The sequence below is a fragment of the Lottia gigantea genome (assembly GCF_000327385.1).
Source record: "Lottia gigantea unplaced genomic scaffold LOTGIsca_31, whole genome shotgun sequence".
NCBI classification, from domain to species: Eukaryota; Metazoa; Mollusca; class Gastropoda; family Lottiidae; genus Lottia; species Lottia gigantea.
The window spans coordinates 1877045-1890869 of record NW_008709027.1 but is presented as its reverse complement, the minus strand read 5'-3'; the positions used below and the strand labels follow the sequence as shown (position 1 = coordinate 1890869).

The window sequence follows — 13825 nt, the reverse complement described above, 5'->3', positions numbered from 1 at the left end:
GGCTAAACCCGACAATGTTATCAAAGTTATATATTTTATATATTTTAGTTTTTAGCATTAACATATTCTTTATATTGGATGTTCAACAGTGGGTGAAATTTAACGTGCGCAAACTAATAACACACTAAACATCTGGTTTGTTTTATTTCATGAACGTTCTCTTTGTCGATGTCTACACCCATCAAGATACTAATTTGTTTATTTTTAAAATGTATATTAGTGATTTCTATGAGTGTTCTTTAGTTCGAACGACGGCAAAACATTTTAAAACGACAAAGGCACTGACTTTTCGAGTGATATAATCAACGAATTAATTATTCTTTTTTTGTTTCGCGTGTATAAGATCCTTGATTTCGTAGCGCACCGTTGTATATCTGAACGAGCTTGATATGTGAACACTTCGCATGTTTTATTTCAGCTTCGATCTGTCAGGTTAAGTATCGTTCAAGCAAAATTCTTTCTATAAAACATCCCGCAAGCCTTTTTTACACCTTTTAGATAGGATTATCTTTTTTTATAAGGATTATCCCTGAATCGTACAATTTCATCAATCCAAGGTAAGGGTTGTGTTGTTTCCATACGCAACTATAAAACGTAATTGTGCACAGATTGCTCTGATGTGTTACAGAGTAAGCTTTTATTCAAACATTTGTTTTGCCAGTTATGCCCATAATCTAAAAGCTCTGTCTCATTTCAAAGAAGGTTCATTGCGATAATATTTTCTATATCTAAAATGAGCAAAAAAGCCATTCCTATAGATCCATGTATATATTATTAATTAATTTCAGATGGTTGCTTAAAATTCTTTAAAACATGTCAGAGCTTTTTTGTCTGAACACTGATTTGTTATTGTATGTAGGTGTGATATTCATATCTTCGTATTTTACAAAATAAATCTGTTCATTTCATATGTAAAATAACTAAACCTCCTGTTTCTATGACTCGCAGACATTTTATGGCAGATAATGATTTGAACTGTCATGTGAATATCTGTGTCAGAATAAACTCGGAGAGTAAAGCGTGGACGTGCAGAATGACCGAAAATTTTAGTTAAGAGGTCTTCAGGCGCTGCTCAATATAAAGGTCCACTTTTCACCAATACAAATCCATTTTATTTTACTGAAAAAATTTCACTAATACAAGACTTTGGTATTTCTTCCAAATCCCACTGTTACTGATAAAAGTCTATTTTTTACCCATCGGTAAAACTGGACCATTAATGTCGATGGATACAAGTATGGAAAGGCTTTTAAGCAGAGATGACAACAGCTTAATTGTTAAAAAAAAAACCACCGGATTAACAATGTACGCAGATTGCAATAAGATTACCTTCTTCTGATAACGTCTCGTTATAAATCATCTTAGGCCCTCACTTGGGATTACTCTCCATAATAATGATGTTTTCTAAATGCGTACTTTTGGAAGTTCCCGGTATAAAGTGAGTTACATGTTAGACAAAGGACGTCACATATTTTAACATGCTTCATACGATAAAATAATTAAGCACTATCTATCTTCATCAGATTCGGCAATAATAAATGTATCGTCATCAAATACTGAATCTTTATCCAAGGACTGTGATAATTTCCATAATTTTATATTTTTCTCTAATATGTCACTGTAACATGCATTAGATGACAGTTCATCACAGTTTAAAGGTACCGTTGCTATTAATGATACCGATCTTGTCCGTAATCTTTCTACATGTTTCAAGGATTTTATTGATGATATACTGTCGTCAAATTCACTTTCGGAACTCAAACCATCATCCGGAAAATCAAAATACTCTGGAATAAGAAAAAATATACATGTTTTAATTACTCAAATACTTTGCTTTCAGTACATTTTTTGATGTAACAAATTTAAATGAAAATTCAACAGAATCAACTTGAATCTTTAAAATGATGATATTATATGAAAAATGATCTTGATATAGCAATAATAAGAAGATTCGTCGGCCAATGCATGATATGGTTGCTACTAGTGAGTTTCTTTTAATTCTTACCGTCTGTACTAGAAGTTGACACGCCGCGATAATACCCTGTTTCGGCACAAAAATAAGGTTCGGATTGTTGTCTGACTAAAGGTGGTCTTCTGCCATTCATATAACCATTTGACAGATTCAACCCTCTGGAAGAACAGGAAACTGGCCGCCGAGGTGTACCTCCCCTTGTTTTACTCAACTTTCTTATGGTTTCGTGAATATGTATTAACTGTTTTAATAGCTGTAAATCTTGGTCTCGCATTAATGTCTGAAATTATAAACAATACAAATTACTTATATAATATTGGTTTTAATCGATAACTGAAAACAACAAAGTAGAAACTGAATATTCGTTCTGGCAGTGAACAAGATATGATAGGTTAATAAATTTAACATTGAAAACTGATATTTTATTGTATTGTAATTGTAGCCTATTACTAAAAAAGAGTTCTTATGATGACACATAAAGGTAATTGTGATAACAATAACGAGTTCTGATGATGGCTTTGAAAGGTAATGTATGACTTATAAAGATTTCTAATGATGGAATTTTGATACCAAGGAAAGATCTAGACACTTTATTACTAGAACTATAATCGACATTGAAGTAATGAAATAGTTGAAATTCACCCTTTCCATGGTTATTTTTGTGGTTTGTTCATTATCACATCAAATACTTTGGTGAAAAAGTGTTTACCTCCTAGGTTAAGTGTATTACTCCATGCAAGTCAAGTATAAGTATAGTAAACAATCATAAGGTAGGGTAACCTCTTCTGTAATAGTTTAAGTATTACAATATACAAACAAAATACTTGAGTTCATCAATAAACACCTCGTTGTATTGACATACTTTAGCACCAGTAAACTTGATAAGTGGACTTTCTGTCCAACTGAAATCTAAAGTAAACTTATAATATATCATATAATCCGTGACTTAATTTGTAATAGACTAGTTAAATACCATGTAAAATAAACATGGCAATACCCTTGTCAATAGTCAACATTGTATTCAGGTCAGCATTTACAACCCAAAGTTTTGTGACACCTTACCTGCGACGTGATAAATATGAGTAAAAGTGTCTCGGACAATTCACATAAACTATTACTGCGGTTACTAGAAATCACTTGACCTATTTATGAAAGGCTGAGTTTTCACTATGTATTCCATTGTAAGAGGCAAAACTGAAACAAATGTTCATGCGCACCATCATTAAACAATCAATCCCAAAGTACGGTTTTCTGGTTAGTATTTTAGTTACATTCTCTGGTGTCAAATTTTAACATTCTAGATCAACCATCTTTGCTTCGTTTAACTTGATCACCTTAACTCAGTGAGTCGTGTAACTGCTTACACTAATTGTGGCTAACTGCCTATCTTATCTTCCATATGCAACCAGCCACCTCACCTCACTAAGCTTTCTGGAAGCTCACGATGGTCATAATCATCATGTTCGCTTTAGGTGGCAGCGGTAGATCCATCTTCTTAAGTTACAGAAATACTTGCAGTTAGTTCCTCTACAGTCTACACCAATCCAATGCTTGTACGTTGCATGGGATGATTTTGTACATTTTCTGTAATACACGTAGTCTATGAACACCATAGAAGGACAAATGCAGTCACTCTGCCTCAAACAGTAAATTAAATGATGACAAAGGAAGGTTACAAAGATCGCCATCTTGGTTAAAGACCCAATGAGTCTTGGATTTGAATTTTTGATTTTGTGAATCATCCAAGAATCTCAGTCGTACTCGTACAGTTCAAACGTATGATATACGAAAGGTTTATTACGCCCTCTAAGGAAATATTAATTTTATAATACGCAGTTCAAGCCACAACCAAATCAAAGAACTAGTCTATCAGTGTATTAGTCTATCTATGTGTTATAAGATATAGTTAATGTAATTTATAATAAATATATAATTAATATAGATAATGAGTAATTTAACTATCATATTGCATGTTACTGTCGCACTTATTTTCATGGTTGAACATATATTTCAATATGAACAAAGACTTTACGGATAATTATTTCATTCGTTTATTATTTGAAGTAGTGTTCATTGTTCTCACTATACGAAAACTATACAGGATGACTTAGATCTACTGATGATTCTCTGTAGACATTGACGTTGGTTATCTGGATTTAATCTAAACGAATAGCTTTTAATTCTCCTAAATACTGCAAACTGCTTCCAGAGTCTGCGAGTCGCAGAACCTCTCGTAAGGCTTATGAATTAGGCTTCTCAAAATTATATAAGTGAGAGAATAAAAATATATGTAGGACTTATTGATTTCTCTTTTTATCTTTCTATAGGCCTATTTAACCAATCATTCTACTAGAATAAATTCAACAATAACAAGAGTGAAGACATTTGGTGAAATGACAGGTTTAACTACATTAATACTGATCTTTATCTATCATTATTAACCTATATGGATATTTACAACATGCATTCATCAATTTTAATAAATCATTTTAACATCAATAAGTCATTTTGTTGATAGTGGACAATATTGACCCCCAGGGCATTATTAAACCATTTAGGTTTGAGTTTTAGAGTCGGAATTGCCTTGTCGCTCGTGAGACAGGTCATACTCACTCTTCCACTAAATTCAATTAGTAGGCGATCGATTATCCATATCCATCTCATGAAGATAATAGTTAAACATTAAACATAATAGTTAAATGTTTTGCAAAATAATATACTACAGTCAGTTGTTGCAGTTGAAGGTCAAGAGGCTATTTGAAATATACACCGTGTACAATTATGCAATATACTATTCGTTATAGAAAATAACAGTTATCATTTATCAAAGAAAATAGGGGAAATGTTGTTTTCCGTTAGCAAAGCTGATTAACGTTTCTTTATTAGATTTGTTTCCTGCTAGCCGACTGAAACATATACACTTAATGTTATTATCTAAAAGATAATTAACTACAACTGAGACAGGAAATATTTCTGAAAAAGGGGAAATCTCCATATTTACAATGTTTTTTTAACAAAGATGACAAATCTAGACAGGACTATGAGTGTGGTTAAAAAGTTAAGTTGTGAATTAGTTGTTAACGGTTCGAGTAAATATTTGAAAATGAAGTTTACAAAATCTTTGACGATCCATGAAAGTTTTCAAGTTACACACGACAAACTCACAAAGCACATGCTAATAGTTTTTGTATACCGACTATGATAGAAAAATATGTTAATAAATCAGTTCATAGACCATGAATAAATCTTTCAACAATTATTTTATATTAAGTACACTGTATACTTATAATTAATTTTTAAGTTCAAACAGAATTTAAAGGGAGTTATCTGTATTTCTTGTTACATGTTTAATTAGGATTGAGGTCTGGTTAATGTTAACTATCATTCCGACATTCTATGTGAAATCTTTCAAATTATTTGTCAAGTTATGAAGAAATCTTCAATTTAACCTACTAACATTTCCTAATGAAATACCACTCACAGTATAACTATGTTAAAATGTTTAAATTGCAGTGGCATTTGAAGAAAGTGTGTGTTGAAATATCTAATATTCTAAATTAGAATTGCTATTGCTGTTCCAGGTAATGCAGACCGGGCTCTTGTCCAACTTTCTTGATGCAAAATGACTGTTTCGTCTGGTTTATAAAACATCTCCAGTACTCAACCTTCAGGATAGAAGTTAGATATTCAAGATGATAGAGAATTGAGAAACATGTAATGCTTTTGCTACGTTGTTCTAATTGTCTCGACGTGTAAGAATAAACTTTAATACCTACCAGTTCGTGTTTCAGGGTAGCTATTGCTGAATTGATTTTCTCACTACTCGATTTAAAATCCATAACTACATAGACATCTTGACTGGTTACATATTCCAAAAATAATCATTGTAGTTTAAAATAACATTATTGATTTTCCTTAAAACCTTGTACAAAAAGTTAAGTTATACTACTTATAGTCTATCTTATAATAAGATATATATAAGTCACACCTTGTATTATTGGTTAATTCAGTCCTATCCTATGTCCTATATTAATTAGACTACATCGTATATATCAATTATAAATCATATTACCCAGTATACATCTACACACTTCACAGTAATAATCGACAAGTGTAGACCCACTTTTATTCAACTTCATATTTCGTCTGCTCTACCTGGTCATGTGATACAAAATGTAAACATCATACTTTTCGACTGAATAAAATGTCGTGTTAGGTAGTAGTATCTCCGTATCCTATGGAAGCCGGCTGCGGCCATATTACAATTGACTTCTCGCCAACGAGAAGTAGAGAGACGACAAAGCGAGGAAAAAGGCGAGAAACGGAGGAAAAAGGCGAGAAATGGAGGAAAAGGCGAGAAAGCGAGGAAATAGGCGAGAAAGCGAGGACAATTTTCCTCGCTTTCTCCCCTTTTTACTCTCACTTTCTCGCCTCTTTCCTCGCCTTTTTTCTCGCCTTTTTCCCCAATTTCTCGCTTACCCGCCTTTTTCCTCGCCCTTTTTTCTCGCCTTTTTTCATTCATCTTTATCAGTGCACATTTTTTTTTCAAATTGTTAATTTAATTGAATAAATGAAAAATTAAAAAAAAAACAACATACGAAATATATTTTGAAAGAATGTTAATATTCCTTCAAAATTATGAGTTTTGCTGTTGTTCCATGCATACGGTATTTTGCATTTAAAATTTAAAATCGGTACCCATGTCGGTCGATCAGTTCACGTTATTGGTAATCGAATGAGAATCTAGCATTAAGACCATTTTTGTTTATTAAAGAATAAAAATTGTATATATATGTTTACGAAATGGGATGGGCAACAAAAAAATGCGTCTCCTTTTCTATTTTGAATCTATCCGATGTTTACCCCTTGTTCTTCATTTCATCAGATAACGACACGTGTATACCAGAATATATTCCATTGTGTTTTTGTTAAAAGCCTATTATGTAATATTTTTTTCTCGCCTTTTTCCTCGCTTTTTTTTACCCTTGCTTTCTTGCCTTTTTCCTCCCCTTTTTCCTCGCCCTTTTCCTCGCCTTTTTCCTCGCCCTTTTTCTATCTTTCTCGCCTTTTTCCTCGCCTTTTTCCTCGCTCTTTTCCTTGCCTTTTTCCTCGCCTTTCTCGCCCTTTTTCTCTATTTCTCGCCCGGCGAGGAAAGAGGCGAGAAAGTGAGAGGAAAAAGGCGAGAAACGGAGGAAAAAGGCGAGAAATGGAGGAAAAGGCGAGAAAGCGAGGAAATAGGCGAGAAAGCGAGGACAATTTTCCTCGCTTTCTCCCCTTTTTACTCTCACTTTCTCGCCTCTTTCCTCGCCTTTTTTCTCGCCTTTTTCCCCAATTTCTCGCTTACCCGCCTTGTTCCTCGCCCTTTTTTCTCGCCTCTTTTCATTCATCTTTATCAGTGCACATTTTTTTTTCAAATTGTTAATTTAATTGAATTAATGAAAAAATTCAAAAAAAACATACGATATATAATTCCATTGTGTTTTTGTTAAAAGCCTATTACGTAATATAACTATGATCCTTGTATTCGATGAAATAAGTATTCATTTATAATGAAATAATGAATATGCCTATCAACCAATTATAAATCTTAGGGAATATAGGCTATAATTTGGTACTAATGACAAAGTTACGAAAGCACAGGCACAGGACTTATAACTCGGTTTTCTTTTTTAAGTTCTTTCTAACAAGATAAATGTGTACAAATATTTTTACAAAAATTCGATTTTTAGTTTTCTGATTGATATGAAATTCACTCAACGGTGGCATTCCGCTTTTTTGTAGGTAAAAGAATCTTTTTTTCGCTCAAATTTGTGACAAAAAGATATACTAAAATCTAGAAAAATGTGTCTCTGAATAATGATATATGAAAGTTTTAACTTAAGAAATCCAGCCGTTAAACGCCAAAACTATTCTATAAGCTTATGACGTAGGCCTAGGCTACACATTACATAAACTTTGTAAGTTTGTATTGTTTTTGTTAATTGCAAGAAAACTACTGTACGGATTTAAGCAAATTGAACACTTTATTTTAGAGAAATATATGTCGCCTAATTTTTCTGAAGGTTCCAACTAAAATTATTAAGCCATTAAAAAGACAAACATCAAAACAGAATAAGGGCGAGGAAGCAAGGAAAAAGGCGAAGAAAAATGCGAGAAGAAAGGCGAAGAAAAAGACAATAAAGCGAGAGTAAAAAAGGCGAGAAGTCGAGAAAATTTTCCTCGTTTCCTCGCCCTTTTCCTCGTCTTTTTTTACCCTCGCATTTTTTTCTCGCCCTTTTCCTCGTTTTTTTTTACCCTCGCTTTCTCGCCTTTTTCTTCGCCTTTTTCCTCGCTTTCTTGTGGGCGAGAAGTCGAGAGTAGATATGGCCGCAGCCGGCTTCCATAGTATCCTCCATCACTGACCAATTAGTATACCTATATACTATATCGAAAAAACTAAATTCTGTCGGATTATTTTATAAAATATTATATTCAGACTGTGATGGATTTAGAAATGAAGGGAAAGAAGTAGAATTGTGCAAATATTCGTAAGTATACATTTTTAAGATGAGGTGTCGTGAATATTGTCTGGGCAAATTAAAAAATTGTAAAATTTTTTTTTCGATATTTCTTAAGAGAATTGGAATATTAGCCTCAAAATAGTAGGCCTACTGGTAGTCTTAGAATGTCTTTGCGTCGATAAAAACATTCTCAATTGTAAGTTTACATTGAAAAGAAACTTCACCCCAAAGAGTCAAACATTTTGGCTGAAAATGGGCCTCCGTTGAAGCAAATTTTGAAGAAATAATGTGTTCTTATGTTTATATTTTTATCAAAGCAAAGACTTACAACAATATTTTGAGGCTGCTATTCAAATTCTCATAAAAATAATAGAGAAAAATCAAAAGACTTTTACCTTTGCTCAGACAATAACTTAAGTGTAATACTTGTAGGCTACAACTAAATTATCAACAATCCTCGGCAATTTCCGTTTTGTTGAATCTGTCTCGGTAATAATGAAAGATTTTGTTGTGTATTCTGGGGAGTTAAGGTTGTAACTTTGTACTAATGACAAAGTTACGAAAGCACAGGCAAAGGACTCATAATCTTAAGTTCTTTAATTTGAATAAACAAAATGTGCGTTAAAAATTCAATGTTCCTAAATCCGGGTTCTGTCCCCTTAAACTGTACATAATCTGAAATTAGCAGAAAAGAAAATCCCCTGGTGATTGTGTCTTTAGAAGCAAAGGAATTATAAATGGCTCAAACCAACCTCTTTTGTGGATTTTCGGAAGTGTATAGGCCTACATGGCGTTGTCTTGGTACGGTATCGGGTTTCAGATAATCAATTATTTTTGGTTTAGAAAGTGTTTGTATACTAGAGTTTTAGAATCCCTGATATCATTGAAGCGGTTTCGTGATAAATTGAATTTGGAAGAATGGAGTAATGGTCAGTGTTTCACAATTGCGCTTCTGCCTCTTTGATATAATCCTGTCTATTTAAAATGACACAACAACTTTCCTTGTACATGAGATATTGGTCAAGTTCGAATTTGAAGATTTTTCGATGAAGAGTTATTGTCCTTCATAAACGGGTTCAAATTTGTTCGTGAACACTATAAAGACTACAATTTTCATCTGATTTTAATGAAATCTGATGTGATCATCTATTACAATGAGATCTTGGTTGAAGTTTGAATTTGACGATTTTCTAATGAATGGAATTTGAGATCTTGCCCTTGACTTAGTAAAAATGCACCAAATGCATGTTGGCAGTTTATGTCCAAAATTTATGAAATTTTGTGTGTTTGATTAAATCAACAATATCTTGTATAAATTGGATTTTTGTACGATTTGACACATTGGCGACCGCCTTTGATATATTGAAAATTTATCAGGCAAGTGGGCGTATCTTGCTAGACAACCACTTGTTTTATTAGTTTTAATTTTAAGTATAGCCACTTCACAGTAGGGTCTAACGACTGCAATCTTGAACATTCGTCAAATTAACCTTTTGACCTAATCTGCTTTAACCAATCAAATTTACGCCTACTCAGGTGTTGCCGTCTGTGACGCGATCAAAAGATGTATTTTCAGGATCAATAGACTTGTTTGAAAGCCTTTCGTTGTGGCAAAGGGAGGTAACTGAGTCTCAACCTACAGACGACAAATAGAGTCTAATTTGGCTACTTGTCAAAATCGATAGTGAGACTGAGTCTGCATGCTTTTTTGTCAGGGCGTCATTTTGGTCAATCGTTTTGTCATCGGCCTGTTAACATCAAATAAAGTTGTAGTCAACATCGCATAACTTCGTTTTTTATCGTGCAGTCGGGGGCGAAAGACGTGCAATTCTTGCGCATTCAGAAGCAATTAGAAATTCGAATCCAGTCAATTTCCAGGAATTTAAAAGTCTTGAAACATTTTGTGATAAATTAAATTTCGCAATAATAGCGCTCAAGGATACGGGGAGGGTCTAAGAATTTGATGGAAACTATGTTCCATTCTGTCACCAAGGCAGAACTAACGCCAGCAAGTGTTGCTAACTTAAAGCGTTGGGCCTCTACAGAGGCGAAAATGAAAACTTGACCAGTCTTTACCAGTGGCTTTCCCTAGAATTACGCTCTTTCGAATTGAAGCCAGGGACGAAGTAGAGGGTTTGAACGCTCAGTACGACAAACCCAAACATAATTTTAAGCCCCAGTACGATAAATACAGCCATAACTTTAAGCCCAAACGATGCTCCAGTTCTCCACGTACATTTGCTACAAGTCATGACGCAAAAACTGACAGCTGCCCTATGTGCCAAAAATTTCACGTACTAACACAATGTCGATTGTTTTGTTATCTACCAATCGGTCAAAGGTGGGAATACGCGAAAAGTCATTGCGATGTCTAAAGGACACACATGTAGGTTATAAATGTATGGAAACCGACGATGTGGTGTTGACAATAACCCGAAAACCCATCATGCCTTACTTCACGGAGGGGAATTTGCACCCACTGAAGACCCCGGTGATCCGAATAGACTCAATCTTAGATTCAGAGAGCAAGGAAACATGCTTGTAAAAATGGTGACTACGTTGCTATGCGAGCCGCACCAGTAGTTATTGAACATGCCCTACTTAACGAATACATTTGTGGACAAAGGATTAGCTGACGAATTGGGTTTAAACGGACCATTAAGTTCATTGGATGTTGGGGTATCAGGTGGAGAGACAACCTCGATTAACACCCAGCGAGTAAATTTGAATATTCGGAGTGTGAGTAATAGTAACAGATTTCAAATCGGCGCATTCACTGTTCGCAACGTGACTGGTGACTTAACTATGATTGATTGGAACAAATATTCTACAAACTGGCCACATTTGTCAGGCGTTGAATTCCCAACACGTGGTAAACAGCCTAAGGTTCGACTATTAATTGTCTTGAACTGTCCGGAGTTGCATCGTTAGATAAATGAAATCTACGGTAGGCCAGGCGAGCCATGTGCTAGACTAACACAATTAGGCTGGACATGCATTGGTCCATTTGAACCTTCCGAGGGTAGTAAGGCGGGAACAATTCATTTTGCTAGTGCTTTCTTTGTGCAAGACCATCGTGATACAAACCAGTTGATACGCCAAATGTGGGATCCTAAGCCCACTTGATGACAAGGTTAACAATTTCGCATGTTCGACTATTTCCTTTGAAAATGGTAGATATAGCATCGGAATTCCTTGGAAAGAGGGTGAACCTAACCCCAGTAACAATAATTATGACATGGCGAAATCACGTTTATTAACTTTATAAAAATCCTTGACAAGACAACCTGAAGTTAGAGACATGTATTGTAACATTTTAAACGATCATTTAGATCAGTTTTACGTCCGAGAAGTTTTTCTCCAAGAGAAGCATGTTAGTAATATTTGGTATTTGCCGCACTTTCCTGTTGTGAAGCTTGACAAGTCATCGACCAAAGTACGCTTGGTAATGGATGCCGCAGCGCGATACAAAGATACATCGCTCAATGACTGTACATTCACCGAGAATTACTTGATGTACTAATACGTTTCAGACATGGCATTGTTGCCATGGCCGCAGATGTGACAGAGTTTTTTCTCCATGTGGAAATGTTAGATCCAGATAAACGTTTCCACCAATTCGCGAATTCGAATACGAAAGGTTGGTATTTGGGAATACATCGTCTCCATTTCTTTCTCAGACTGTCATTCGGCAACACGTAACAAGTAATAGTGTGAACAACCCCTTAGGTATAAACTCCGTGTTGAATTCTATGTACGTGGACGAATTGTTGGACAGTGTAAATTCGGTCACCGCGGCAATAGTACTACGTCATGAGATCACAGATTTGTTGACAATTGCCGGCTTTCAGATTCGAATAATCCTAGAGTCTTGGAGGACATTCCTGTAACTGATCGCATTTCGAGTTTTTCATTTCAAGATTGCCGTCGGCAAACACGGACAATTTCATGTTTAAAGTAGAATCGCCGCCAAGAACTGTTTTAACAAAACGATTTGTAGTAAGCAAGACTGTCTCCCTTTTCGACCCATTGAACCTTCTTGCACCCTTTACTATACGGGCAAAGATTGAAATACAATCTTCTTGGCTCCGCGGAATAGATTAGGATCAGGAACTTTCTATAGATGCTATAGAACCTTGGACAAAATGGTTTCGTGAACTTCCGGAATTACAACATATCCATGTTCGACGTTGTTTAGTCGATAATAAGTCCGAACTAGTAAGTGAGTCCCTACATACATTTGTCGATGCCTCCGAGAAGGCTTATGCAGCCGCCTGTTATTTACGTTGTGAGTACGTAGACAAGTCAGTTTCGGTAAACTTGATCGCCTCAAAGACTCGTGTTGCCCCATTGAAGACATTACACAAAACCCCAAAAGCACAACTTATTGGTCTGACAGTAGGAACGTTTTGTTTTGGATTCAAAATGAATCTAGGAGTTATAAACCCTGTGTAGCTCACAGAATCAGAATAAGGGAAATTCATGAACTGTCGAATCAGTCACAGTGGCGATACGTCCCAACTGAATCAAATAGTAGTGACTTGGCGACACGGGGGTTATCGGCCTTGAACTATTAGATAGCATTCTATGGTGGCACGGACCTGACTTATATTTACAAGACGGACCTATTGACTGGCCAGTAAGTTGATGATACATTTACTCATGATGGGCCCCTTCTCTAGAGTTACGAAGCAGTCCCGTCACAACTTTTCTGACGGCCAATGTGGACCTCGATAGATTAGACCCCAACAGGTTTTCAAAATGGCTGAAGTTAGTGAGGGTTACGGCTTGGGTGAAACGTTTCATTCATAATTGTAGTAATGAAGTAAAGCTTTGTGACCAATTCCTTACAAGTCATGAAATCGATAAATCCGAAATATTCTGGTTCAAACGTGCTCAATGTGAAGAGTTTGTCAGTGAAATCAGTGAAATCAAAAATCATAAATATGTGTCTACCAGTTCAAAATTATATTACATAAAACATATTACCAAGGAAGCATCGTGTAACAGAATTAGTTGTGGAGTATTATCACGAAAAGCTGAATCACGAGATTGGTGTCTCATTCACTTTGTCGGAATTACGATCTGGATATTACGTGCTCGTGAATGTGTGAAAAGTTTGAAATGTTTGGAAGGTATGCGTCAAAAAAGAAAACCAGCCAGTCAAATGATGGCCCCCCTGCCAAAGAACAGATTAGAGCCAATTCGTGCCTTTAAGATGGACACATCAAGGAGAGGAATATGTTTGAAAGCCTTCTTTCGTTTGTGGCAAAGGGAAGTAACTGGGTCTCAATAGAAGTGTCTGATTTGGCTGCTTGTCAAAATCGATAGTGAGGCATGCTTTTTTTGTCAG

General features: G+C 35.2%; 1 protein-coding gene across 1 annotated transcript; it reads right to left on the bottom strand.

Moving 5' to 3' along the window:
* Positions 1-1093: 1093 nt before the first annotated feature.
* On the bottom strand, positions 1094-7359 carry LOTGIDRAFT_232755 (hypothetical protein; the record flags this gene model as incomplete). Its single annotated transcript, XM_009057791.1, has 4 exons — positions 1094-1787; positions 2006-2252; positions 5749-5830; positions 6956-7359. The coding sequence occupies 4 exons, from the start codon at positions 7357-7359 to the stop codon at positions 1507-1509; spliced, it is 1014 nt and encodes a 337-aa protein (XP_009056039.1). The 3' UTR covers positions 1094-1506.
* Between the last annotated feature and the right edge of the window lie 6466 nt (positions 7360-13825).